This window comes from Crinia signifera, chromosome 1 (genome assembly GCF_055691185.1).
Source record: "Crinia signifera chromosome 1, ASM5569118v1, whole genome shotgun sequence".
Taxonomy (NCBI): domain Eukaryota; kingdom Metazoa; phylum Chordata; class Amphibia; order Anura; family Myobatrachidae; genus Crinia; species Crinia signifera.
This window is the reverse complement of record NC_139217.1, coordinates 313608397-313635413: the sequence shown is the minus strand read 5'-3', so window position 1 is coordinate 313635413 and position 27017 is coordinate 313608397. Positions and strand designations below refer to the sequence as shown.

General features: G+C 42.5%; 1 protein-coding gene across 3 annotated transcripts in view; it reads right to left on the bottom strand.

The window, feature by feature from the left end:
- The window catches only part of NTRK2 (neurotrophic receptor tyrosine kinase 2), a 234705-nt gene that overhangs the window by 191410 nt on the left and 16278 nt on the right, over positions 1-27017 (bottom strand). For all 3 annotated transcript variants that reach the window (XM_083186343.1, XM_083186332.1, XM_083186338.1), the window contains exons 3-6: positions 25659-25733; positions 24226-24297; positions 22892-22960; positions 15194-15351 (exon numbers count right to left, since the gene is read on the bottom strand). In XM_083186343.1, coding sequence (XP_083042469.1) covers positions 15194-15351; positions 22892-22960; positions 24226-24297; positions 25659-25733 — 374 coding nt within the window. The remainder of the gene's footprint in view (positions 1-15193; positions 15352-22891; positions 22961-24225; positions 24298-25658; positions 25734-27017) is intronic.

Genomic DNA, 27017 nt, shown 5'->3' with positions numbered 1-27017 from the left:
AGGGAGTGTGTTCCTTTTTCTGCATGGGCATAGTAAACAAAAGTCCTTCATTTTCCCCACTGACATCATAATTTTCTGTTGTGTTATGTATTTTGTATATTACACACACACACACACACACACACACACATACATACATACATACATACATACATACATACATATATATATACATATATATATATATATATATATATATATATATATATATATATATAACATGAGTTTAATAGCTACAAGTAAAAAAAAAGAATAACCCTTTAGCTATTTAGAAAACTAAGCCTTCATTCTCATCATGTGCTTTTCATAAATCCTCACTCCCTGTATACAAAATTTCACAGTATCTTCTTTTTATTTGTTCACCTGCAAGATAAAATCTATCATATCCTCTTCCAGCGACTGGACTGCAGCCAGACTCTTTTCTCAAAACAATATGGGACATTAGCTCTTGGCAGGAGGAATTATTCTGCAAGTGTGTAGGATTAAGTCCGTCACTATTATATGTATTCACATATTTCTGAATGGGGTTACAACAAATACATTTGGAAAGCTAGGAGTGGCTGGTTTGGGTAGTTGTCTTTTTGGTAATGTTATAATTGGATTGTAGCCTGTATATTATATAATCAGGGCTGCCGAGAGGCAGGGGGAGAGGGTACAGTTTACCTGGGCCCGGCCGGCCAGGGGGGCCCGGATACACACATACCCTTTTTTTATTTTGCGGCGGGTGCATAGGCGGGGTGGCAGAGTCTGAAGGAGAGCGGTGTCAGCTTACCATAGAGGCGACGGCACTGCGTGACAGTTATCAGGACGGGAGTTCAGGACACAGCCAGCAGTCCTCCACCGCTGTGGAGCTGTGCTCACACTCTCGCGAGTCTGTGTTTGCAGCTGTAGCAGCGTGTGTCCCGACTCCTGTCCAGACAACTGTGTCACGCAGTGCCGCTGCTGAGCGGCCGAGGGACTGACTGAATGCACACAGGGAGGAAGAGGAGGAAGGATACAAGGGATGGCAAAGGGAGCGATCGCCTGTCGGGGGAGGGGGGGCAGGTCTGGACACACACACACAGTCAAACACTTTAAAAAATACATATATTATTTGATTGGCAGCAGGCGCGGGGTGCGGGACGGGTGCGCAGGCGAGTCTGTAGGTCAGCTGACTGTAGGTTGCTTGGCTGCATGCAGAACACTTTTAACAAACTTTTTAACAGGGGGACTAGCCGTTCCCCTGCTGTCCCTTGCAGCCAGTATGACCTGCACGGTGCTAACACATCCACAACCCCCACTGGCATGCTTCCAGACCCAGACTCCCCACAGCTACCATCCCCCATGCCCCGGATTCCCAGACAACAAGCAGTGCTCAGGGGCCCACACCAGTGCGACTCCGCACAGGTCCCCCCCCCCCCCCCATCCCCCGAGTGTCCTGCCACTGCTGTCATGGAAACACCTGTGGCTAAGCTATGCCACCCGGCCTCCTCACATCTCCCTCACCGACAGTCCGGCCTCCACAATCAGGCCAAGCTTCTGTACTCCCTCTGGACTCGGGAGTAAACATACATATCAGCGCTACAGTGAATAGGTGAAAGCCTGCACTGGCCCAATTGTTTTTTTGTGGGGAGTGTTTGATAATTCTATTTCTTGCCCAGTCCCCTAGGTTTGCCTTGGTATAATTATAAGGAACCATGTGGGACTACATATCCTAGCATGGACCAACCCCCCCCCCCTGTGATTTATAGCTCCACGACAGCTGGGGCGGGGCACAGGTTACCTCATTTGGTGTGGTATGATGGTCAGTATACAGACCAGTACTCCGACAGGGGTGGAGTGGAAAAAAGCCCCCTTGCCCTGTTGGTCGGGATCCTGACTGTTGGAGCTGTTGAACAGTTTGGATTTCGGCGTCGGTAAACTGAGTCACCCAGCTCCGACTTTATCTATGGGTACACTTTCAAAAAAGGTTGATGCAAATACACTTGCGGTCCTGTCCACCTCCTATTGAGGTGGTACTATCCAATCCATGGTCTCAGGCCTGTTAAGGCAAATGTCTGAGATCGTTTAGGCTCATTTTAACTCTCCTCCATGAGGGGGACTAATGAATTAAGTGAATTTTCTCTCTGTGAGGGTTCAGATTACTTCCCTCTGTGAGGGGTAACAGCCAACAAATACATTATCGCATTTTAAGCATATTTATTATTACAACAGCAACTCTTTTACAATTACAACTCTTTGATGGTATAACATAATCCCTGGCAATGAGCATATAGGTACGTGGCACTTGTGTGGTATAATATGTAATTTGCATTACGGTGTGTGGTATAATGTGTAATAGGCATTACGGCATGTGGAATATGTAATCGGTATTATGGCATGTGGCATAATTATGAAAGGGGCATTACGGTGTCTGGTATGTGTACCAGGCATTATGGTGTGTGGTACAATGTGTAATGTGCAGTACGGTGTGTCGTAAAATGTGTAATAGGCCTTATGGTGTGTGACATAATATAGTAATGGACATTATGGTGTGTGGTATAATGTGTAATAGGCATTACGGTGTGTGGCATAATTTGAAATGGCCATTATGGTGTCAATTTTTGCTATGTGACTTTGGCAGACAGAGACGGGACTATGGAACCTATTCTGGTTGACTCGCAACCAGAATACGTTTGCTACCCGGGTGGGGTTTGGTGGATTCACAAGGCTGCGAATTTGCAGCCTTACGAGTCAACCAGAATAACCCCCTATGTATGTGGTGTGCATGTGCTGAAAGCATACACCGTCCATACTCTCAGGAATTAGGTGGTACTCTCTGGATTTTTTACAAATTGTATTATTGCTATACAAACATAGGTGGGCCGATGTTTCAGCACCACGTAGGGCATTTGACTCTTTGTGAACATAGAGTCTTGAGAAAAACGCCCTCCAGGGGGGGCCTGGGAAATTGTTGTACCGGGGCCCAGGATTTTTCTTGGCAGCCCTGTATATAATGATAAAACTTGTGTGGGTGTGGATCATGGGCTCGACAAAATCTGGGTCGAACGTGTCCAGGTCAACTCCAAAAGATCGTGATGCACAAGGTCAACATGGGGATATGGTCGACAAAAGTAAAAGGCTGACGCTGAAAGAGTCAACACTTCAAAAGGTCAACATTTTCACATTTTTATGTCAATATCGACACCTGAACATGTGGACCTGCAATTACTGTATTGCATCCCATTGCACGTCTCGCTTCACACACCATGCTTTGAGCGAAGTGAAAAGTCTAGAATTTTTTTTTTCAATTGTGAAAAGCTCATGTCAACATTTTCATGTCTTGATGTTGATCTTTTGTGTGTCTACTTTTTGTCTGTGTCGACTAGACATAAAAACTGTCTACCTATCATCCAGATCCCTACTTGTGTTATTCAGTCTAGTTTTTATTATCAGTGGATCGTAGTATGATGTTATCGCATGATGTTAAAAAAAATATCACAATGCAATGAACATGCTGTATATATGACATGTCAAACAGTGTCAGCATTAGTTTCAATTTTTTGGTAATAGCAAATCCAGTCTTACATACAGTATAAGACAAATTACTGATTTAAAAGCAGAGATATAAAGCTTTGGGAAATAAAGCAATTCAGCATTCACATGCACATTGAACTGGGAGTTTAAATACAGACTGGAGAAGAAAAGAATATGATGAGATTACCAGGTTCCTCACTGAGGTTCATGGATGGTGCCATGGATGGATGGATAAATCAAATCGATGTCCCATGCAAAGGATGTTCCCATGGGTATTTTGCCGCATGGCCCAAATTTAAAGACAAGCATCGATTCAGAGAGAGACCTGATTCTAACAATTAGGACAGATAACTGAGAGAGCTGACCCTTTAATGGTTTTACCAGTATTCCCGGGTGCGTCCCTGCTGAGAGCCGTTTCAGGCCCTTATTCTGGTTGGTGCGGATATTCCCGCATTCTTACGGAGCGGTCCGCACGCCACGGTGTTCTGCCGCGTGCGGCCATCGTCCGTAGAAACGCCCACGGGTCCTCCGCATTCGGACGGACTCACTCTTTAAGAACAGGGCGTGTTTACGGACGACATACAAACCATGCGTGTGCGGGAGAAACACTCCGATTCTGCACGGTATTACAGAGTATTACAGAGTACTCGGGAATACCGCATCCGAACGGGAGCCAAGCGGTGCTACCGCACGTAAGCGGAGTATTTACGCCAAACAACCCACTATTATGTATCTTCTGCAATACATCACATGACCCACTTATTCAATTACCTATCCTCATAAAAAACTTCTTATTTGGAATTGGAATCAATTAGATGCCAATATATCCTTACAAGCATGCCTAACACATGCATTGCACACATTAACCCTTACAGCAATTGAAGTGCAATGGTTTCAATTAAAGCACTGACAAGCGTCCTATTAGTGAGTAATGAGTAAAGGAGTCGATTCTATTGGGTTCAGGTGTTAATGCTTGTAGTCATTAGGCGTACGTTCGCCTACCGCATGAACGAGTGGTGTCCGCAAAGCAATAGTACACTTGTGGACACCGCACATTTCTTCCCTTTTTGATCGCGTGCATTCGGAGTGCTATCCGAATGTACGCCCCCCAACATAAGTGTACTCCCCCGTGTCCGCCCATGTTTCCGCCCCGTTTTGCCCACTTTGAAACTACGCCCATGTGACATTCCGCATGACGCCCATAATACGCCCATATTTCCCGACTGATTGCGGGGAACAGTTTTGTACGGGATTTGGCCGAACTGGTACGGAGTCAAGGCGTGGCACATGCGCGTTGCGTTCTCCACGCATGCGCAGACGCCGAAAAGACGCGATCCGAAAGTATGCGGTAAAGTCCGCGTCAATCAGAATAAGGGCCTCAGACTGGTGGCTTATTACTGACGGGTCCCGAGCAGGTGCTTGGAGATGAGATCATCTCCAAGTCCAGCTGTTTCATTGCTTTCTATGGTTCCCGGATTGCATTCACAGTGCACTGATAGCCATGTTGTACCCATGTTCACCCCTGCTTGCTACCAGAGTTAAAATAATACCCAGGATATTGATAAAAATGTGAAAGGGGTATTAATTGCCTGGGGAACAGTACTGAATCAAAACTGTAAATTCTTACTCATCATATCATTTAGGTTTATATTGTCTTGTCTTTGTGAATTATGTTAGTATTTGGGATATTTCTCAACCAGGTGACCGAGCCCATCATGGTAAGAATATTTCTGAGTTGTAGGCGATAATCGGAAGTAATTACCAGGAGTTTTCTGTTAAGTCTGGAAACTTCCTTGTAATCAACGCACACATATTCCGCAGCGCTTTACAGAGAATATTTGAACATTCACATCAGTCCCTGCCCCAGTGGAGCTTACAATCTATATTCCCTACCACATGTACATGCACACACATTTACTCTTGGGTTAATTTTTTTGTTGGAAGCCAATTTACTTGCTACTATAGTTTTGGACTGTGGGAGGAAACCGGAGTACCCGCAGTAAACCCACGCAAGCACGGGGAGAATATACAAACTCTGCACAGTTAGGGCCATGGTGGGAATGAAACCCATGACCTCAGCGCTGTGATGCAGTTATGATTTCCATTACATCATCCATGCTGCCCCATCATAAGATGATCACTTAACACCGTGGGCTTTATTTATCGAGTATGAATATAAGTATGAGGGATAATAAGCCACAAAGAGTTTTGGCACTTTAATAATGGGCTGATGTTTCCCATTTAAGGCTTGTTTAGAGGTGTGAGGCTGCCTCTTTGTTCCAGTATTCCCGCTGACCCATTCCTTTTTCTTTTGGATGGTTTGTTTGTGTGCATACGGCAGTAAAGAAAGGCAGTTTGTTTGTTCAGTTTTAGGTTTAGTAGATTTGCTCTCCTTGCATTGGGTTAAGTCATATACCATTTGTCCTGGACAGGAAGTGATTACAACACCTGAACAGGTTTATTGTGGAACAAAGAGTTGAACACCAACATTTGGTTCTATGTGTGGCTGTTTCAGCGCCATCACCATTTAAAATTTGAAATGTAAATACAGGTTGAGTATCCCTTACCCAAAATGCTCGGGACCAGAAGAATTTTGGATAACGGATTATTTCGTATTTCAGAATATTTTAATATTTCAATGATGTATCTTGAGGTCTCTTGCATTTATGTTGTATAAACACATCAAACACATAAAATACACACAAAAATATATTTTATTTGTGCATTAAACAAGGTTTCAAAACATGAAACAAAGTTTGTGTACAATCTCAGATACTGAATGTGAATGCCAACCAATCATTTTCTTGCACATATTTAGTGCCAGTTACATAGCATGTCCTCAGTAGTGCTGTTACAGATGTCCCAAGTAGGTTTTTAGCACAATTTTTTTTCTCACTTTCTGGAATATATGGTTTTCGGAATAATTTGGATAACGGAATTTGGAAAAGGGATACTCAGCCAGGTGAGTTTAATGATGTAGGCCTTAAAATGTGGGGAAAAATTATTCTCCACTGAAATCTTATTAAAGGCCTGCAGCAGTATATACCCCTTTCACATTTCACCTAATTACCGGTTTCATGCCATCTTCTTGTCGGTTCGATGCGGTAATTTGTGCAATGTGAAAGGGTTTACTGGTTACAGCTAACCAGTAGCAACACGGCAATACAAACCGAGTAAAAAGAAAGGTTCTTACCGGTTCTTTGCCTTGTTGCTGTGCAGTGTGAACGGGTTAATCGGGCTCTATGCGCTGCCTCCTCCCCAGCCCCCGATGATGCTCCACCATGCCCCCCACATGATGTCAGCAATATTGCCAGTTCGCTGATGCAATCTGAACAGACTGCACATGCAGGGTCGCACCGGGACTGACCCATTTCAAAGTCCCGGTGCAACCCGGCATTTGCGGTCTGAAAGCGGGTTTAACTTCAAACCAATGGTTTTATAAACATGTTAGCTTGTCTGGGCCAGGATTTTTTCCAGTGAAAGAGGAGGCTCTTGCATAATTTTATTGTTGTATAGATAAACAAGGAGTGCATCAAATTTTACACATACACGCTATCAGTGGCGTAGCTTGGTTTGGGGTGCCCCCCCGCCATTAATGGAGGGGCGCTCCCCCCCCCGGACGCCGGTGCCCCCCCCCCCATCGCCGCAGGCTTACCTGTCTGCGCATCCCTGCTCCCCTCCTCGCTTCAATGAATAATTCTAGAACTGTCTGCTTTATGGGGCGGCCATTTTATCGTGGTCCATCTCCATAGAATTGATTGAAGCCAGGAGGGGAGCCGGGACGCGCAGACAGGTAAGCCTGCGGGGGATGGGGGGCGGGGGCATTACTATAGCACCGCAGCCCCCCGGCGCCCCCACATGCACAGCGCCCCCCGCAACCGCGGGGGCTGAGGTGCTATAGTTACGCCCCTGCACACTATGTAATCTAAAGTGTGTTCTAGGGGTCTACTTATGAGTGAACACCTTTTTTGCGTCAATATTTTGTTGCTGCAGTTTAATGAAAGTAAATTGATAGCTTTCACTATCACATTAGTGTTGGGTTCAGGTATGACTTTCGTAAAGTGAATGACCATTCACAGGCTGCCAAAGAGTCCTCCAAAAACAGGGTTGGACATTGAATCCCCCAATGGTCCACACTGTCACACTACCACACCTTCTCCTAGGACCATGGTGTATTTTCTACAGTGCATTGGCATTATTAATCTGGTACCTTATTATGCATGTACTAGAAGTATTCATTATATACTTATCACGGGGTAAAGACCATGCACTCCCTAATGGTAAGCCAAACCTCTGTGGCAGCTGAACACGCCCCTTCTGAAGACTGGCCACACTCCTACTTAAGAGCTCCTATCACAGCTTCCCCAGAGGGCCCTTCATTCCCCATCAAACACTGTATAAATATCAAGGTAGCCTACAGTATATGCTATATTGATATTGACTACTGTGAATAAGCTCTGAAAAGATATGCTTATAAAAGCTTGGTATCTTGTACTACATCACCATTTGCATAGAGGTCTACAATTGTCATCAAGACTCCACCCAGTTCTATTTAAATGCTAGCTTAACCCAAATAGGATTGAGAAAAAAATGTGTTATTTGAAAAAAGCCTGCTAATTATATTTCTTTGGAACAAATTTCCCGAAATAGTACTTTCCCAACATATTTATATTTAGTTGGGAGTATCAGGCATGGCTATTGCTGTCATTGGCAGAACTGTTGTACATATCTAACACTCTCAGCAACATCTGTAATCAGGAAAATCGTCATTGCTGTCCACAGCTTGTCTCCATGGCTACAGATGTTGCTAAGGCATGTCAGATATACTATCAACATGTCTGCCAGATGGCAGCAGACAACATGTCTGAGTTTTCAAGTGCCAATTTCAGGCAAAGGTCCTAGTTCAAGAATTCTGATTTATGAGTACATACCTATAGATCACAAAATACATGAGTTAAAATATTATACTTTGACCTCAGGTCACTTTACGAAGGCAACAGTATAGTTTTCATGATAAGTAAATAATTTACTTGGATGACTGACTTTAAAAACTGGGGTCATACAACAAAAATATTTTGACATTTCATGATTGCCCCAGGAGAGGTTTAATGTCTTTATTAAATCCTAGTACCTGTATTGTAGTTATTAGAATGTAGAACCTCACACTTGCAATTTCCTTCCTACCCTTTCTTTTCATGTCTGCATTTATGAAACCTACGTTGCATTTCCCTGTTTTATGTACAGTATGTTTTGTTCCCTATTATCCAGGAGCAAAGTGGTTCCTGAATGATAATAGAATGTGGTACCTTTGATATTTTTTTCCAACTTTACATCTATATGTCTATTTGACTCCCCAGTACACACATAAGCAGAGTTGAGAGCTGCATCACACGGGCCAAACACTGCTCATGTATGGGACAAAGCATCAGGGATTCAACGAGTGTTAGGAAGATCCTATCTTACCCTGAGCTGGTGTAAACTGTTCCGTTCATTGCTTCTTTACCGTATTTTTTTCACCTAGTACATCTGTCCTGTATGCAATACCGGTACGCTGTTGAACACCCTGCCAACAGCAACCTACACAGTACATGCCTCGGATGGTCCCAATCAGTGGAGGTTTTTACCTATGCAGGGCTGCAGCCCCCCCAGGTAAAATCCGCCACTGTTGTGAAGCAAGATGCAGTCTGTGAGACTGCACTGGCTTCAGTGTGACTGGCAGTGACTTCCTATTGGAAGTCAGACCTGCCAGTCACCAAGGCAGTCCCATTGGGAGGTGTTCCCTACCTCCGGGACGCCTCTCTATGGGCTGCTGAGCAGCAGCCCATAAAGGCCAGTGTCTCCGCATGCGCAGTACCTACGTCGGTACTGCACATGTGCTGGTCCTGATGCCTGTCATCTGTATTGTACAGGTGCCGGGACCGTTATTTCCCTTCTCTGGGCTGCCGTTGAAGCAGCCCATAGAAGGTAGGGGCCAGCGCATGCGTAGTTCAGAGGTTGGTACTACGCATGCGCTGGTGCCTGTCATCATCTAAGCACCGGGACCGCAGCGGAGGCAGGAAACATCGGCGGCTGGGATCGCCCAAGAACAGTGGCGGTGGGGACGCCAGGAACAGGAGCAATAGCAGCGGTGTTTGTTTTTTTGCTCAATAAATCTGTTTACATAATATGTTATATATGTTAATTAAAGCAATAAAATTATTTTATTTTCAAAACATACAGTATTTAGAACAGCAATTCATCACAACTGCATGTATTAGTTCATACCTCAAACATGACCCATTCCAGGGGGGACAAGATGCTATGTTTCTGGACTTCCATGCCAGTGGTAGTTGCAGAGTTGCAGGGCTGTAGCACAGTCCAAAATTCAGAGAGTGGAGCTTCACCAACTGCCGCCCCAAACACCACAGTCCCGGACTCACTGGCAGGTGTGGCTCCTCTATTTTGCTTTTGGACAGTGGTGCAATCCCACCTCTGCAACTGCCACTGGCAGGGAAGTCCAGGAGCAGAGCATTTTGTCTCTCCTGGAATGGGTCATGTTGGGAGCTATGATTAGTTATACATAATTAAGCAATTTTGTAACATAAAAAGGCATATATTGTTACTATAGTTTTGGCGCAATGCCATTGATAATTTATCGGTGCTAGAAACTGAATCCCCTTACAGACATCAGACCAGGGAAATTGCCAAATTTTAGCATGCTGGCAAATTCCTGGGTCTGAGGGTTAGTTATATGAAGCAGTGATAAGGGAGGAGAAGTGGCTCATGTCAACCAATCAGCATTTAAGTAACATCTATAATTTGCATAATATGAAAATATACAGAGCAGTTGATTGGTTGCCATGGACCACTTCCCCTCTGGCTCACTTCTCCTCCCTTATCACTGCTTCATACATCTACCCCTCAGTTCCGTGACCTTTGTCAAGAGCAGAGCAGTGGACTCAGGACAAAGTCCCGGGTCCTTTGCATTGAGACCTAATTAAAACCTTGGTTGATGCCCATTCATGTGTGGATATCTGGGATTTTTAACTAGGTCTAAAATGGATATTAGAGATACAATTGGTGTGCTTTGCGGAATTTGAGAGACTGATCTCTCTTCAAATACTATGTATTTATGGATTTAACAAAAAGAAATGGTTTTTAATGCAACATATTGCATATCCACATTGGCTGTTTTATATTAACTGCTGAAATGATCCAGAAATTCCAACAAATTCCAAACAGATCCCAACACTCAACACTTATGGTGAACTACCAGATCTGTCCATGTATGACAGCCTGAGGTCAGAGTCAAGAAACAAGAACAGACATTGAAAACGGAACCACATTTATAGATATGTGTATCAATAAGTGATTAGCTTGCTGGAAAACTCCTTTAATCCTTTTTCGCTCTGGTGCTTCCAAAGAGATAATTAGACTAATATCATTAGTGATTTAGTACAGATTCTGGAAAAACTAATAAATATTCTATGAGTAGCGTTTGTAATCTCATTTCACTTAATGACTATACAACTTTTAACACCCTTTGATGGCATAGTACAGTGGTCTCACAATCCATGCTAAGGAACCCAAACAGTTCCCATTTAGCAGGTGCACAGGTGTATTCATTACTCACCCAAGGGGGAGACCTATCAAAACTTGGGGAGAGATAAAGTGCCAAGAGAGTCAATCAGCTACTAAGTACCTGGAGATGACTGGTTGTTATGTTATCTCTCTCCACTTTATTTCTCTCCTTGACACATTTTCCGATCCAAATGGGGAGTTAATTATTTAATTTGTGATTTAGACTCAGTTTGAGAACCTATGGCTTAATGGTTACTGCATCATATCACAGAGGATAAGAATTCAATAAATGATGTTCAGCTCTCCACCCACACCCCAGAACATACTGGTAGGTTAATGTAATTCAGACAAAATTGTTTGTGTGTGTATATGGGATGAGCGGATTTGAATCTGAGATCCGAACCCCCGAACTTCACAGTCTGAAGTGGGATCCGGGCCTGGCTCATGTTTTCCCACCAGATTCTGATCCCAGAACGAGGCAAAATGTCATCATCCTGCTGTCAGATTCTTGCAGGTTTTGAATCCTATGTAAAATCCCAACGGATTGGCACCATCTTCACTCCAGCATAGGAGAGGATGCAGGATGGCCCTCTATCTGTCTATGGGTGGTGGCGTCAGTTGGGTCCGCTGTCTTACTCCAGAGTGCCCTGTCTGCTCTGTCCAAGGGTGCCCAGTCTGCCACATACCCGGGTGCTGCCTGTCTGCCCTGTAATCCTGTGCTGCCTGTATGTCCTATCAGTTCTGTGTGGCCATATAGAAGTCCAGTAGTGCTGCCCTGTGCTGCTGTATATTAGTCCAGTAGTGCTGACTTGTACAGCCATATTTAGGTCAAGTAGCGTGCCCTGTGCTGCTATATATAAGTACAGTAGTGCTGCCCTGTGTGGCCACATATAAAAGTGCAGCAGTGCGGTCCTGTGCTGTTGTATATTAGTCCAATGGTGCTGCCCTGTGCTGCTGTATATAAGTCCAGTGGTGGTGTGTGCTGATAGAGAAATGGAGGTCACAAAATCAAAAAACACTTCCTACTACTAGTGCTTAAGCTGCTGCCACCAGTCATGACCTTGATAACGCAAGTCCATCAACATTGTCTGATAAAGCCGATGCCCAGAAAAAAAATCTAACACTTATAAAAAAAAACAGGTAATAAGAAACTTAAAATTGGCAATATTCCATTTACGACACAAAGTGGCAAGGAAAGGCTATGTTCATGACTGGTCATTCATCTTCTCATAAAGATGGAAGCGCCCCTCCCTCCCTCTCAAAAAATGAAAAATAAAAAAAACTGGTTAAAGCACAAATATAACAAATCCCCAAGGAAAGCGTCCAAGTGTTTCCAAGGTTGCAATATCTAGGCCTGACCATCCCAACACTGTTCGGGAAGAGGAGGCTATTTGCACGTCCTCTGCAAGTACTGGGTGGAGCACCACCGGTCCAGTCGCTGAGACTGAGATTGAGGATGTCAATGTAGAAGTACACCAGGATGAGGAGGATGTTGGTGTATCTGGTGCTGAGGATGAAGTTGATGATGGGGCTTCTGATAGTGATGTGGTGTGTTTGAATCAGGCACTGGTGCAGACATTTGTTGGCTGCTGGATGAAAAAACCCATTCTAATGTCTGGGCAAAAGACCCAAAAAAATCCACCTCTTTGGTCTGGAATTATTTCTATGCAAATCCGAACAACAACTGTCTTGCTACTTTGTAAAATCGTAATAAGTAGGGATTCCTCAGGAGGACCAGTGAGTGCTACGCCTACTGCTGCCACTGCTTTTGCTGCTGTGAGTCAACCGTCATCCAATAAAGGGAGGCAGAAGACCATTTCTACTACTTTAACTAAGCAATTGACTGTCCAACAGTCCTTTGCAAGGAAGATAAATTATGACAACAGTCACCTTGCTGCAAAATGGATTACTGAGGCCATAACCACTATGCTAGTGTGAGACGTGCGCTCATTGCAGTGGGATTTAGACAGTTGATGGACGTACTGTGTCTGGTGGTACCAAATCCCATCTAGATTTCACTTCACTATGCAAGCAATTTCCAGACTGTACAGGGACACTAAGAAAAGTGTACTTAGTGTCACCAAAAATGCCATTGTACCCACTGTCCACTTAACCATGGACATGTGGGCAAGTGGAACAGGACAAAATACGGACTACATGACTGTGACAGCCCACTGGGTAGATGTATTGACTTATGCAGCAACAACAGCAACAGCACCAGTATCTTACAAACACAAACTCATTTCTAGGCAGGCTGCGCTGTGTATCACCAGATTCTGTAAGAGGCACACCAATGAGAACCTCTAGAGAAACTCAGGGACATCATCGCACACATCATTATGTTCATCAAAATTAATTATAAATTCCTCCAGGAAGAACAGCAATACCTCCAGAAAGTACAGCGGGACCTGTGATGGAAGATTCCAGCGGGTACGAATTAAAACTCTTTGAGAATGAGACTCTGTACACCGAAGAGGGTGAGGGATTGGAAGATGAGGAGGAGATCTTGCCTCTGTAGAGCCAGTTTGTGCAAGGAGAGATAGATTAATTGCTGCTTTTTTTTTGTGGGAGCCCAAACAAACTAATCATTTCCTCCACAGTTGTTTGGCAGAGTATGTTGCTGAAATGATTGGTTTGTTAAAGTGTGCAATGCCTATTAATGCAACATAAGGGTGGGTGGGAGTTCCCAATGACAATTCCAACTTGCACCTCTTTTATTTCATTATGTGCTCTTTGGGGCCTAGTTTTTAAAACTGCCATCCTGTCTGCCACTGCAGTGCCACTCCTAGATGTGCCACAAGTTTGTGCCACCCATTTGTATCACTTAGCATAGTCACTCAGCTACCTCCTCATACCTTTTGGCCTAAAAACAATATTGTGAGTTGTGAGGTGTTCAGAATATACTGGAAATGAGTGGAAATTAATGTTACTGAGATTAATATTACTGTAGGAACAAAAAAACAAAACAAATTCTAATACCAAAACCAAAGCTAAAACCAAAACCAGAAAGGGTGATTTTGGCAAAACCAATCCAGATTCAAAGCACAAAGGAATATCCAGATCCAGAACCAAAATACAAAACACGAAAAGTTCTCCGGTGCACATTTCTAGTGTGCATACTTGTAGTAGATTCAAAAGCTACATACAATCCTTAAAAATAAGTAGAAAAATCCACGTTTTGCCAATTGTTGTGTGACAGCTGAAAAAATCCGATTTCCTGTTTACACACTACACAAGTATCAGACATTCTGGTACAATACATTTTTCACATGATCATTATAGTAATATTTTTAAATGCAGTTTATGAAAAAATGTCCATTGTACACTGCATTTACTGCACAACATCGGCGGAACCAAGAAATGTTGTGCAGTATTCAATGCAGTGTTGTGCATCAATGTCAGCACCTCCGGGTACTATGTACAAACCGGGAAGATAATTCGGATGCCGACTGAGTTGCTGCTTTCCCTGCAAATTACAAATATTGTACTTTGCGCATGTGCATGACCTATTCTGCGCGAATGGGTTCAGACTGTCAGTGAATGATCTCTGGTGATGGGATGCTGGCAGTCAGAATACCGATGACGTAATGACGACATTGATTAGAATGTTGATGCTGGAATTCCAACTACTGGCACCCCGAATGTAAGTATGCAGGCCAGGTTAGACTTAGGGTTAGGCTGCAGGTGGATGAAGGCTTGGGTAAGGCTGCAGGGAGGGATAATTAGGGTTAGGAAGCATGGTATGATGGTTAGAGTTAGGCACTAGCGAGGTTGTTTATGGTTATGGTGCGAGGAGGGAGGGTTAGGAAGAGGTAGGGTGAAGGTATGTATGCCTACTGCACCCTTGTCGGTAATCCCTCCTTTGGGATGCCAGCGGTGGTATTCTGACCACCATCATCAGTATGTATTCCATCATCATCATCAGCGATAGCTACTCAGTCCTTGTCTGAATCAGGCTCTCTGTGCAATATTCAGACAACCACCAGAGAATTGGCACATCAGTATAACTATTGCACAGTGTATATCTAGCATACACCAATGGAGCAAGGCCTTATTGGTGGAGCTCTACAAATAAAATAATAATAATAAGATGTAGACCCCAAACTGTTACACTATATCTATAATGATAATAACTTACCACAGTTCGGTATCTGCATACTGGTCAGAGTTATCATCTTATTATCCTCATTGCGGCAAAAAATGTTCTGCTTGTCCATATTTAAGAAATTTGTCTGTTGAAACACCTTGATCCACATTATATCACAGGAACACTGGAAAGGATTGTCTCCTAGAATTCTGGAAGAACAATGACAATGTTTGCTTTAGCATTCTCAGAATTATAATGAATCTAGAACACATAATCGTATATTATCTCTATTTGTGAAGGAGACTTTGGCTTTAGGCTGCCCAGCTGGCACTGTATCACAATGTACATGAAGTAATGGTGCCATTAGTAACTTACATTGGCACAGCCATCTGGCAGTCACCTTAAGAACTTTACCCCCCACAGTACACGACGGGTGATAGCTAACAAGCATGGAATAAATTAGGCCTCAATATTATTCCTCGGTTTTAGTAGTAGTAGTAGTTAGTTTATTTATAAGGTTCCTCAAAGTGTCCGCAGCGCCGTACATAGCAAGCAAAAAACAAATGACAAGGTAACGTACAGGGTGTGTTGATAAAATACAGCATAAATAGGGGTATAGCTGGTAGAACTAAAATCAGCATTAGTTCTGAAGTAGGTGTCGAAATTGTCGAGGAGACAGAAGATGAAGTAGAGGAAGGGAAGAACAGGGCAGGCGCACTGGTGAGGTAAAGAGGTAGGGTGAGTACGTGAGGAAGGAGGGCCCTACTCATAAGAGTTAACAGACTAAAAGAAGGAGGGTGGACAAATGAAAAACAATAGGATAAGTAGGAACGGATGGGAATGGATGAAGGGGTAGGGTAGGCAGAATAGGAGGAGCGAAAGAGGTTAGGAGAAGGAGGGATAGGCTTGTCGGAAGAAGTGGGTTGTCACCTGCAAGGTGCCCCAGAGTCCTGGCGCCCGAGGCTGAAGCCTAATCAGCCTATTGGTTAATCAGGCACTGTATTCAGGTATAATAATGTAGTAGCACAGTTACATTCAGCTATTTTAATGGCAGGATTGTTGTGAAGAAAAAAATAGAAAATAGGCAGATAAACAAACAGCTTAACAAAATGAAATATAAACCATTTTTTATTATCTTAAGTTAGTAGAATAGCGAACATGTCAGAGCACTTCAAGAAGAAGAAGTCCATAAGTGGATGAAACGCGTCGGGACCACCCTCCAAACCTTCCTGCCATTGAGCCCTGAGACTACTGCTCTGCTCCTTAGTCTTCAACTAGGAAAAAGGACTTCCTTTAAAAACTATTTGCTTTCTTTTATCCAGCTAAGTACCAACTTTGTTTTTTTATCTGAATCCCTCTTGTACATCACTCACGATCATTTATTGTCCCCAATTTACTCCCTTCTCTCCCGCCCCCACCCCCGTCCTGGCCTATCCTAAAAAGCTGTTTGCACATCTGTATTTATGTGAAAAAAATTATTTTATGTATATTATGACTATGGCCCTTATTCTAATCGGCACGGTACGGCCCGCGTGCGGCCGTACCGCCGATGTTTTGCCACTGCACATGCGCAGAGGTCATTCTGCGCATGTGCAGCCCCCTTCGCCGCAGACGGATTTCGTCCGCCGCAAAGGGGGCGTATAGGGGCGTGAGGGGCTTCATCCCCTCATTTCCCTATGTGTACGCCCCGCGTTTCATGGGCGTTCCCATGCAAACGCGGGGCGTATGCATGGTAATGAGGGCATGACGCCCTCATTACCATGACATGGGGGCGGAAAGCTGACGTCGCCGGATGTCAGCTTTCAGCCCCCATACAAGCTACCACACGGACGATTGTCCGTGTGGTCTCAGCTTGCGGGGCTGCCGCGGCGTGCGGCCCTGCCTTCGATGGTCGACGACCATCGAAGGCAGGGGGCAGCTCCCACCATGGTGGAGGCGTACGCCTCCACCATTTTGATGCGGATCGCCAGCCGTCCGTGTACGGACGGCAGTGGCGATCCGTCGGGTGGGCGGCCCTTGGTTTGTGCGGTCGGAGCCCCGTGTGCGGCTCTGACCGCACCAACCAGAATAAGGGCCTATATGTCTATATCTTTATTTTTATCTTAATTAAAAAATATTTTTTATGATAAACATTTGGGTATATGTATATAAATCATTGTTTTATAAGATACATTGCATTATTTAAGGCGCCTAGATTCTCCCTATAATCTCCACATAAAAATCTAATCCGATTCACCAAGTCGGTATACAGAGAATCGGCTTGCCACCCTTTAGATTTGTCAGATATACCCTGAAAATCTTGAAGGTTTTTTAACAATATATTCTACCATTTATATGGGTAATGTAATGCGCCAGTGTCTTAGAACTTCGCTTTGAACTATATATATATATATATATATATATATATATATATATATATACTCTATATATCTATATATATATATATATATGTGTGTGTGTGTGTGTGTGTGTGTTATGTATATGCATACCTCCCAACATGACCTATTCCAGGAGGGACACAGTGCTATGTTTCTGGACTTCCCTCTTAATGTGTTATTGCTAGCACCTATTTTAAACAGGTTAATCGGTAAGAGTTATTTCCACACAGGTGATGGCAATCATACAATAAGTGGGAAGTCCAGAAACAGAGCACTGTGTCCAGGGGCGTAACTAGATATTCGTAGGCCCCATAGCAAAGGTTTGTAAGGGCCCCCTATTTAGCAACTGATGTCTGTAAAACATATTACTTAGACAGTAAAGATGGGCCCCATACCAGCTGCACTCATTGCACCTATGGTAGTTACGACCTTGACTGTGTCCCTCCTGGAGAGGGTCATGTTGGGAGGTATGCATATGGGTTACTCTAGTTCTTATTGTTGTGATGATTGTCCCTGCAACATGCATTACATTTAATGTTCTCCTCATTCATTTAAAGGTTATGTAACAGAGGGGCAGATTTATTAAGCTCAGAGAAGTTATAATGTGGCTGGTATTTTATCACCGGCCAATTAGCTCCTGACTGTTAACTTACAGGCTTGGTTTGAAAAATAACAGTATGAGCTGATTGGCCGATGATAAAGACCAGACACTTTATCACTTCACTGAGCTTAATAAATCTACCCCTATGTCCCCTAGCTGTACAAATTCACAAAGTTGTATTTAAAGGGATCCTCAATAAAAATAGTTTAGAATTCTCAAGTGAATTATATTAACATTCCTCCAAATAACATAATCCAGCCATGTAAATGATTATGCCAATAGCTAGGAATAACCACACAACACATGCCTTTCATGTCATGTGCAATTGATGGGGCTATAATGGACCTTAGGAGAGATCTTATCGCAGCAATAGAAAATCAGATAATAATTCCCCTTTTACCATTAAAATGTTGCTGGAGCAGGAGTTCATTTATTAAGGAATGATGGACAATGTAATTGCTCCTTACATTGAAACTGATTTTGCTCAGTGCCCTAAAGCAAACTCTGGACCGAAGAGAGGTAATTAATTAAATATGGGTGCAGGATGTGCTGTGTAGGCACTCCTGTCTCTAGGGGTCTGTGTGCACCACACACACTGCACCCATTATAGAAACTCCTATTATATTTATGCTGGGCATACACTCTTCAATATTTGGTCCGATCAGCATATAATTGTCTGATCAAGCCAATAATGGCATAGTGAGTGTATTGCAGCAGAAAAGCAGTAATAATCAGTAGGTCTGCATGTGCAAAAGATCACATAATTTGTCCGCCACATCTGACAGTGTATGGGCTATTGCATCACACCTTCAAATGCTCCTGCAGCCCCCCCAGGTAAAATCCGCCACTGTCTCTGCGTAAAGTGGAGCCAGATGCAGTCTGTGAGACTGCTCTGGCTTCACTGTGACTGGCAGAGACTTCCTATTGGAAGTCAGACCTGCCAGTCACTCAAGGCATCCTATCGGGAAGTGTTCCCTGCCTCCATCTGGCTCTCTCTGCACAAATGTGCGGCAGCCCCCGAAACGAGTTCTGCGGACGCGCAGTACCACGGACCATACTGCGCATGTGCTGGAACCCGGGAACCCGATCCAGCCTCCAGGGGCTGCTACAATTATTTTGGCACACTTGTCTGAGACAGGCAAAAACAATAAACCCTACTAATCAGCCCTATTTTTGAGATATCAGCCTCAAAAACATATAGGCCCATGACCTTGTCAAATATTATACATATTTTCTCCCCAAAATGTAACATTTTTCAGGAATAATTGCATTGGGAGAAGAAGAAAATTGTGGAAAAGTACAAAAAACAAAAACCTTTTTCACCCTAAAAAGTGTATTGAATGGCCCCTATGGGCTATTTCACAAGCTCCGGCTCCTGCCGGGCGGCGAAACCCCGCACGGCCATGAAGCCGTGCCGCACTAGGGGGGTTATTCTAGTTCACTCACAAAGGTATAATCACTCTCTAATGGACAAAACCATATGCACTGCAGGTGGGGCAGATGTAATATTTGCAGAGATAATTAGATTTGGGTGGGGTTTGTACTTCCAACTGATATCTATATTGCAGTGTAAAAATAAACCAGCCAGTATTCACCCTGCACAGAAACAATAAACACCCAAATATAACTCTCTCTGCACATGTTACATAAGCCCCACCTGTAGTGCATACGGTTTTGTCCATTAGAGAGTGATTGTGCCTTTTCTAGTAAACTAGAATAACCCCTTAAGTTTACAATGGAGGGGATGGCCACAACCCGGTAGCCGTCCCTTCCAGTGGTGGGATCCGGCTACAACCAGGCGGCCGGGCCGTGGCCGTCCCATATGAATGGACAATCGTGTCCATTATTATTTACTGTGTGCGGCACTGCTTTTGGCCATGCGGGTTATAGCCGCCCGGCAGGAGCCGGCGAAATAGCCCTATGTGTTAAAGAAACAAAAACATGATGCAATTAAAACATTACTATACTGGCATCATGGGTCCTTAGAATTACTTCCACTTTTTAAATTATATTTTTCAGTGCTATGCTAGTTACCATGAATAAAACAATTGAAATCATCTTAATTAAAACAATCGGTACTTATGTAGTATCTGGGCTGCCGATTTCTAAATCGGGTACATCGCATCGCATCGCATGTGACCATCGGATGCGATGCGATGCGATGCCCCGATTTTTCCATAGGAATCAATGTTAAAATGGACTGAGTCCATATTAACATGGAATTCAATGGGAAAAAGGGGTCCTTTTCATACCCCTACTATACAAGTGGGCATGGAGTTGGATATAAACCTGTGGCGAGCGTAGCGAGCCACCGAGCCCGAAGCGTGGCGAGCGTAGCGAGCCCCGCGAGGGGACACAGAATACCGTCCCCTCGCGGGGCTCGCTTCGCTCGCCACGCTTCTGGCTCGGTGGCTCGCTACGCTCGCCACAGGTTTATATCCGACTCCATGCCCACTTGGATAGTAGGGGTATGAAAAGGACCCCTTTTTCCCATTGAATTCCATGTTAAAATGGACTCAGTCCATTTTAACATTGATTCCTATGGAAAAATCGGGTCATCGCATCCGATGGTCGCATGCGATGCGATGCGATATCGCATCGCATCTGATTGTATGCCTTAACTTAAGGCATACAATCAAAAAATCGGCAGCCCAGATACTACATAAGTACCAAACAATCTTATTATCTTTGTTGCAATATTGTTTAAACAGAGTAATATATTATTTTAAAACGTGGCTATCTAAATGCACATTGTTGCTATTACAAAAAAAAAAAATTAAAACAACAAATAAAAAACCCCCAAAGGGTTGAGGAGTTGAATGATAATGTTGCAAACTACACTATACTACTACACTACATTGATAGTACTGGCCAAAAGAAATATATATTCCATGAACCACATGATGTTTTTCTCCGATCAGTACAAGACATTAGGAAATATAATACAGAATGAAAATTGTCATATCTCTTATCTTAGTGTATTTTGGGACATGCAATACCCATTGTATCAGGCTAAAGCAATACATTCTCTTATAACAATATGGACACTGGCTAATAAAGATTAACGCCAGCAGGCAGCTGCTCCGAGCTCACAGTCAGCACTTCCCAGTATGAGGCTTCAGGGGAAATGTAGCATGCTGTGTATGTTATAAAATGTGAAGATGATTTCAACATTTATGTACTGAATGTTCATTTCAGTTTAATTCTCAGTATCAACTTCTTGTGGCTTTGGACAAAACACTAGTTTCCCAGAGCCCAAGGCACAGAATATTTCCTATAATCATTGGGTGTGATACAAGGTCGACATCATGTGATCAACATGCAGTAAGTTGACAGGTACAAATGATCAACAGGTAAAAGATTACAGAGGTGAAAGTCAACAAGTGGAAAAGGTCAAAGTGACATTAGTTGACTCACAAATGATCGCCACGGTATTTTTCAATATTGAAGGTAAATCTTGTATGTTTTATAACATGTAACCACCATCACTAAAAATGTATACACTCATGGGCTCGCTTTGCTTGCCACACTGTAGGCATAAGGCCACACTCTGCTGCCACTGCAGTTGGCACAGGTTACTATTACCAATCAATGAAGACATAAACAGAACATCAGGCAAATGTTGGGAAATCACGAAAGAAAAAAAGAAAACGTGTTAGACTTTCACACCAGAAGCCCTTAAGCACTGTCGACCCTTCATCTGTCAAACTTTTGTACCTGTCGAACAAATGTATGTTGACTATACAGTATGGTCGACAGTTTACCTAGACAACAAAGACCTAAACCCTGGTTACGTAATCACTGGGACAGGAAAACTACATGAACAGTTTTGTGCAAATTTTGTATACTATATTGGTAATAAAAAAGTTACTATGTGCATGCTTTATTAAAGTTAGTACACACTAGATTATTTTGTTTCTAACAATATGCACAGTATCGATTTCGCCAACAATATTTTTGTGCAAATCATCTTATATTTATATCATTAAAGATGCGCACTCCCGCAGGTCATTAGTGATGTAATCCATCAACTGTACATGCAGGGCATTGTTATTGTTAGTGAGAGCCCTTTTGCACAATGCAGCATGGCACCCAATCCCCTCCCCGCCATCACTCGGTGCTATCGGCCTCAGCAAGTGTACTTGCCAATGGCTGCACCACCGGCGGTTCCTGTCTCTCCCGACATTGCTTTTTACACAAATTATCATATATGTGCCCAGCTTTAGACTAGTAATTCCCCTAAAGCCACTTTATCAGCTCTGGGGAAAATCTTGTTTTTTTATATAAAGAGAAAGCGGAAAATAGCTGTGGAGGGTTTGTATCAAGTCAGAAGCCAACTTTAAAAATTGACATTATTGTTGTTCCGACTTCTTAGATGACTTAGAGGCCATGTATAAACATGCTAAAAAATCTGAGGTAACCAAGCACCCACAGAGCCGGCCTCATGTCTTGCTATCCCTCTTTCATCCCATTATAAACTCATACTGTACACACAGATGCTGGAAAGTGGCTGTATAAAGCATCATATTGAATTACAGATAGGGCAAAAAGCTTTGGGGGAGCTTGATTTCCTTTTTTCATTTAATATCAGATTTTCAAAATCCAATTTAAATTAGTGGCAAACAAAAACGTACCGTACATATCAGAGCAGGACAAACACAATGAACAATATCTAAAATACTGACATGTATAAACTTGTTCTTTTCTTGAAAACATACAAAATTGTAAAATAAAATGATAGAGCATAAATGAATAATAGACATATCTTACAAATGAGTCAAGGACAGGTGGCGAAATAATCTTCTGTTCAAGGATGTCAGCTTGTTTCTGGAAAGGTCTCTGAAAGCAAACCCAAACATTTCCTGTGGTTATTACATAATCTTAGCTTCACAAATAATAATACTATTCCCTATGTAAACAGTATATAGAATTATGTACAAACCTTTCACTTTTCTAAATTGAAACCTGATTACCATAAACATTAATTATTTCAACTATATTTCAATACACATTCCTTTATATATTAATATTTGTACAGACTTTTATAACTTTATTTCCTAATTTATTTCCTAATTTCCTAACTCATATACACACTTACACCTTTAGTACTGTTAGTTTGTAACCATACATTTATATACTATTTTATGTACACACGCACTCCTTGGCCCTCATTCTGGTTCACACGCAAATCTGCAAAATTCGCAGCTATGCGAGTTCTTTAACGCCGCCCGCAGCCAGCAGGAATGCCGCCCGCCCCCCCCCCCCCCCCCGCCCTTGCACACGAGTTCCCTGAATGCATGCAAATGGGTTTTTAGCATAAACATCCATTCACAGCTTGCATGCAGGGAGGAAATCATTTGATGATCACCATCGCATAATTTCTAAGGTGCGCACAAATCTAAGACACTTTCTCGTGTCTTAGAATTGCGGCTACCTTGTACGGAAAGAGGGCAGGCATCTGGTGATGTCAGCTGCCCGCCCCCGGCACCCACATCATCACCGAATTACCTGGGGAATTCCCAGCATTTTCATGGGGACGCCCATGAAATGCTGGGCATTCCCATGGATGCAGCCCCTCGCTGCCGACCCTTGCCCCACTGCTAGGTGCGAACGGGATGGCGAATAACCAATTCGCTGTGCCTACTCACACCAAGCATCTGCACATGTGCGTAAATGGTTATGCGCATGTGCAAACGCTAAACATCACTCCCCTTTGCGAGCGCGTGGAGAAGCGATCAAATTAGAATGACTTTCCTTATGTAATGTTACAGTTTGCAGCCATACATTTATATACTATTTTATGTACTCACTTATACCTTTATTTACTATTTTATGTACTCACTTATACCTTTATTTACTATTTTATGTACTCACTTATACCTTTATTTACTATTTTATGTACTCACTTATACCTTTATTTACTATTTTATGTAGATGAAAATTAGGCCATCAAGCACTTTATCATAGAAACCTATGTTTGGTATAATTTTGTAATAAACAAAATAACTGCGTATACCATTCAGAGATAAAACTTTGACTGACATGCAGATCATCTGCTATAACTGTATAGCAACTTTTTCTCATATTAATAATCGATTACTTACATGTAGGAAAGTTTGGGATTCTTGTGGAATGCCTGGCGAGATAGAAACTTCAGTGACGAATCCACCACGGTTCTAAAATGAAAAATTAAGTGTTTACTAAAGTCCACAAAAAACACAATGTACAGCCAAGATTTGTTATCCTGAGACTAGAAAAGGATTTCGCCCCACAGATCTCATGGACAAAAATGTATTATGCTTTATTTACTAACTGAAAATGTTAAAGTGTATACACAAGATGAGAAAGTGGGCCAGTGTCATCCTAATAGCATTGTAAGCCCTGGACAGAGCAACGCACTGAGGACCCTAACCAGCCATTCATGGGAACTAATAAAAAAAAAACTAACATTACCCCTGCTGCAGTCCTGTGCCATCTCCCCATATGCTTCCATTCAGTAAATTGCTGATAGCACTGTGATTGGTAGATAGCTCCAGTCATCCAGCAATCAGCATGATAGCTGCCATTCACTGTCTGATTACAGGCTGGGAGGCATGTGGCGTATGCTGCCTCACAGTTCAGATTGTGCTACTACCGCCCACCCCTGTTCGAAGGCGCTCAGAATTGTGGAGCTCCGGCAGCTGCCCAGTGTTTCCACATATATTAAGGTGGTCCTGAGGTGGATTGTACCTCACTAAAATGCCAGGTTATAAAGTATACATTTAATGTTATGTAATATGCCCACAGGGATCTCCCAGTGGGCCAGTATTTAATGATGGCATCTGGTTGATAGATCTAGAGTAAAACGAAACAGCCGATTCAGTAGGTTGACTCCAAATGGTTGAAAGGTACAGTAGACAGGACTTAAGGTCAACAGGTTCAAAGGGTCAAAAGGCCAATGATCAACACATGGTTGACATAATTTACTTTTAAATTTCATAATTTATCACCCATGTGGATTATGATTGGGAATAGTAACCTGTGCTAAGTTCAGCGCCAACAGAGTGAGGCGCCATGCCTGAAGCATCATATTAAGGTAAGGAAAGCGAGGCTGCGAAGGGTCCACATTTCCACTAATGTTGCTCATGTATGGTGAAACATAAAACGACATACAACAAAAAATTGTGTCAACCACTTTTCATGTCAAACTTTTGCCCCTCTCCATCTTTTGGGGTCGACCTATTGACTCTCTTTTTATTGTAATGCTATTGAATCACACTCTTGATGATGGCAAGTAGGATTTAAATCCAGATTTACTATTTTATTACTTTTATTCATAAAATCCAATTTTCAGGGATCAAATAGTTATGGTAAATGCCAGTCAAACACTAATCCTATTGTTTTCTCTGAAACTGGAAAACACAGATTTCTTTCCTCTATAAACAAAGCTAACCTCAGCCCCTTATTAAGTAGCAAAGAAAACACAGCTGAAAATATAAAAGAGGCTCAGCTTGCAATACCCTAATATTGCGAAAATAGTAATAGAGACTGTACTTACAGGTTTCTGAGTCCAGTGTAAATTTTTGCATCATTTTCGTTAATTGAGGCAAAATTCCGTTGGTGTGCAATGTAACTAAAGAAGAAACAGAAAAAAACAAATAAATGACCTATCTTTAATTACATTGATGATTTCTATGTAAACTGCCTCATTCATCCAATTAAAGATTGTTGCAGTAGTACGTACGAACAGAAAAAGTTGCAGTAAGTATTTTTGGAAAATGTGACGTTACAGAGATTCATAATAGTTTTATTGAAATATGTGGTATCCTACGCATAGTTTATTTCTATATCATTACAATAAGGACTGCTGTCTCCAAGATATTCCCTCTTTGATTATTTAGACTATTTGTAGCTAGCAAATACTGCATAGTAAGACTGTATATTAGTATAACTGTAAAAGAAAAAACTTTGGAACTGTTTTTAATTGATCTTATATTCCAGTAATAAATTTATTTAAAACAGTTTTAACCATTTTATTATTCTGGGCCTTCAAAAAAGTTTTGACCGTTAGACTAATGGGGCCTACACATGTAGCGGTGAGCATTCTGAGCAATGCTAGATCGCTCAGCACACAGCACACAGTGCTGAGAATACTGGCCCTGACCCTATCGATTAATTAGATTTATCCAGTGGGCTAGATACTAATTGCCGGTGCGATAGTAATGCGTGGGGCCATGCATCGTTATAGCTATGTCCTTACACACGGAGTAATGAAGGGGCATTTTCTATGCGATCTAATGAGATTGCTTATAAAATACCCATTATTGTGTAGGCCCCATAAGTGGTATAAACTTACACAATATTTACTATTTCTAGAATTACTTGCATTGGCTGTAAATTTTGCACATTATTAATATCAATTGAATAGACCCCCTTCACAGTCAAACACAGAGGGGTTTCTGGTTGCCTGGAACCCCCCCCCCCCCCCCCATCTCTTTACAAGTGCCTTAAATTATGACAACAATAGTACTGGTATATAATATGATTAATATAGCTGCAACAACATCATGCAGTGTAAGGGACAGAGCAGAGCTGCTGCACATGCCTAGTGTGCTAGCTTATTATAGTACATTTATTGTATGTGTGGAACTGAGCCCTCAAACATTGCAATGGACCAGAGAGTAGCTTCCAGGAGGAAGAGACAGGAGCCTTACCATGAAGTGGGAGATTGTGAGCTTAGAAAGTGCAGTACTGGTTCTATTATGATAGTGTATTTATTTATTATGTAATGTTTAAACATTTCTTGACCACTTTAATTGTTTGAAACAGCCTATACTATAGACCATCTGTACTGTTAAATATTAATACTGTACTCCATACAGTATCCAGTGTATAAAAAGACCAATTTTCAGGGCTG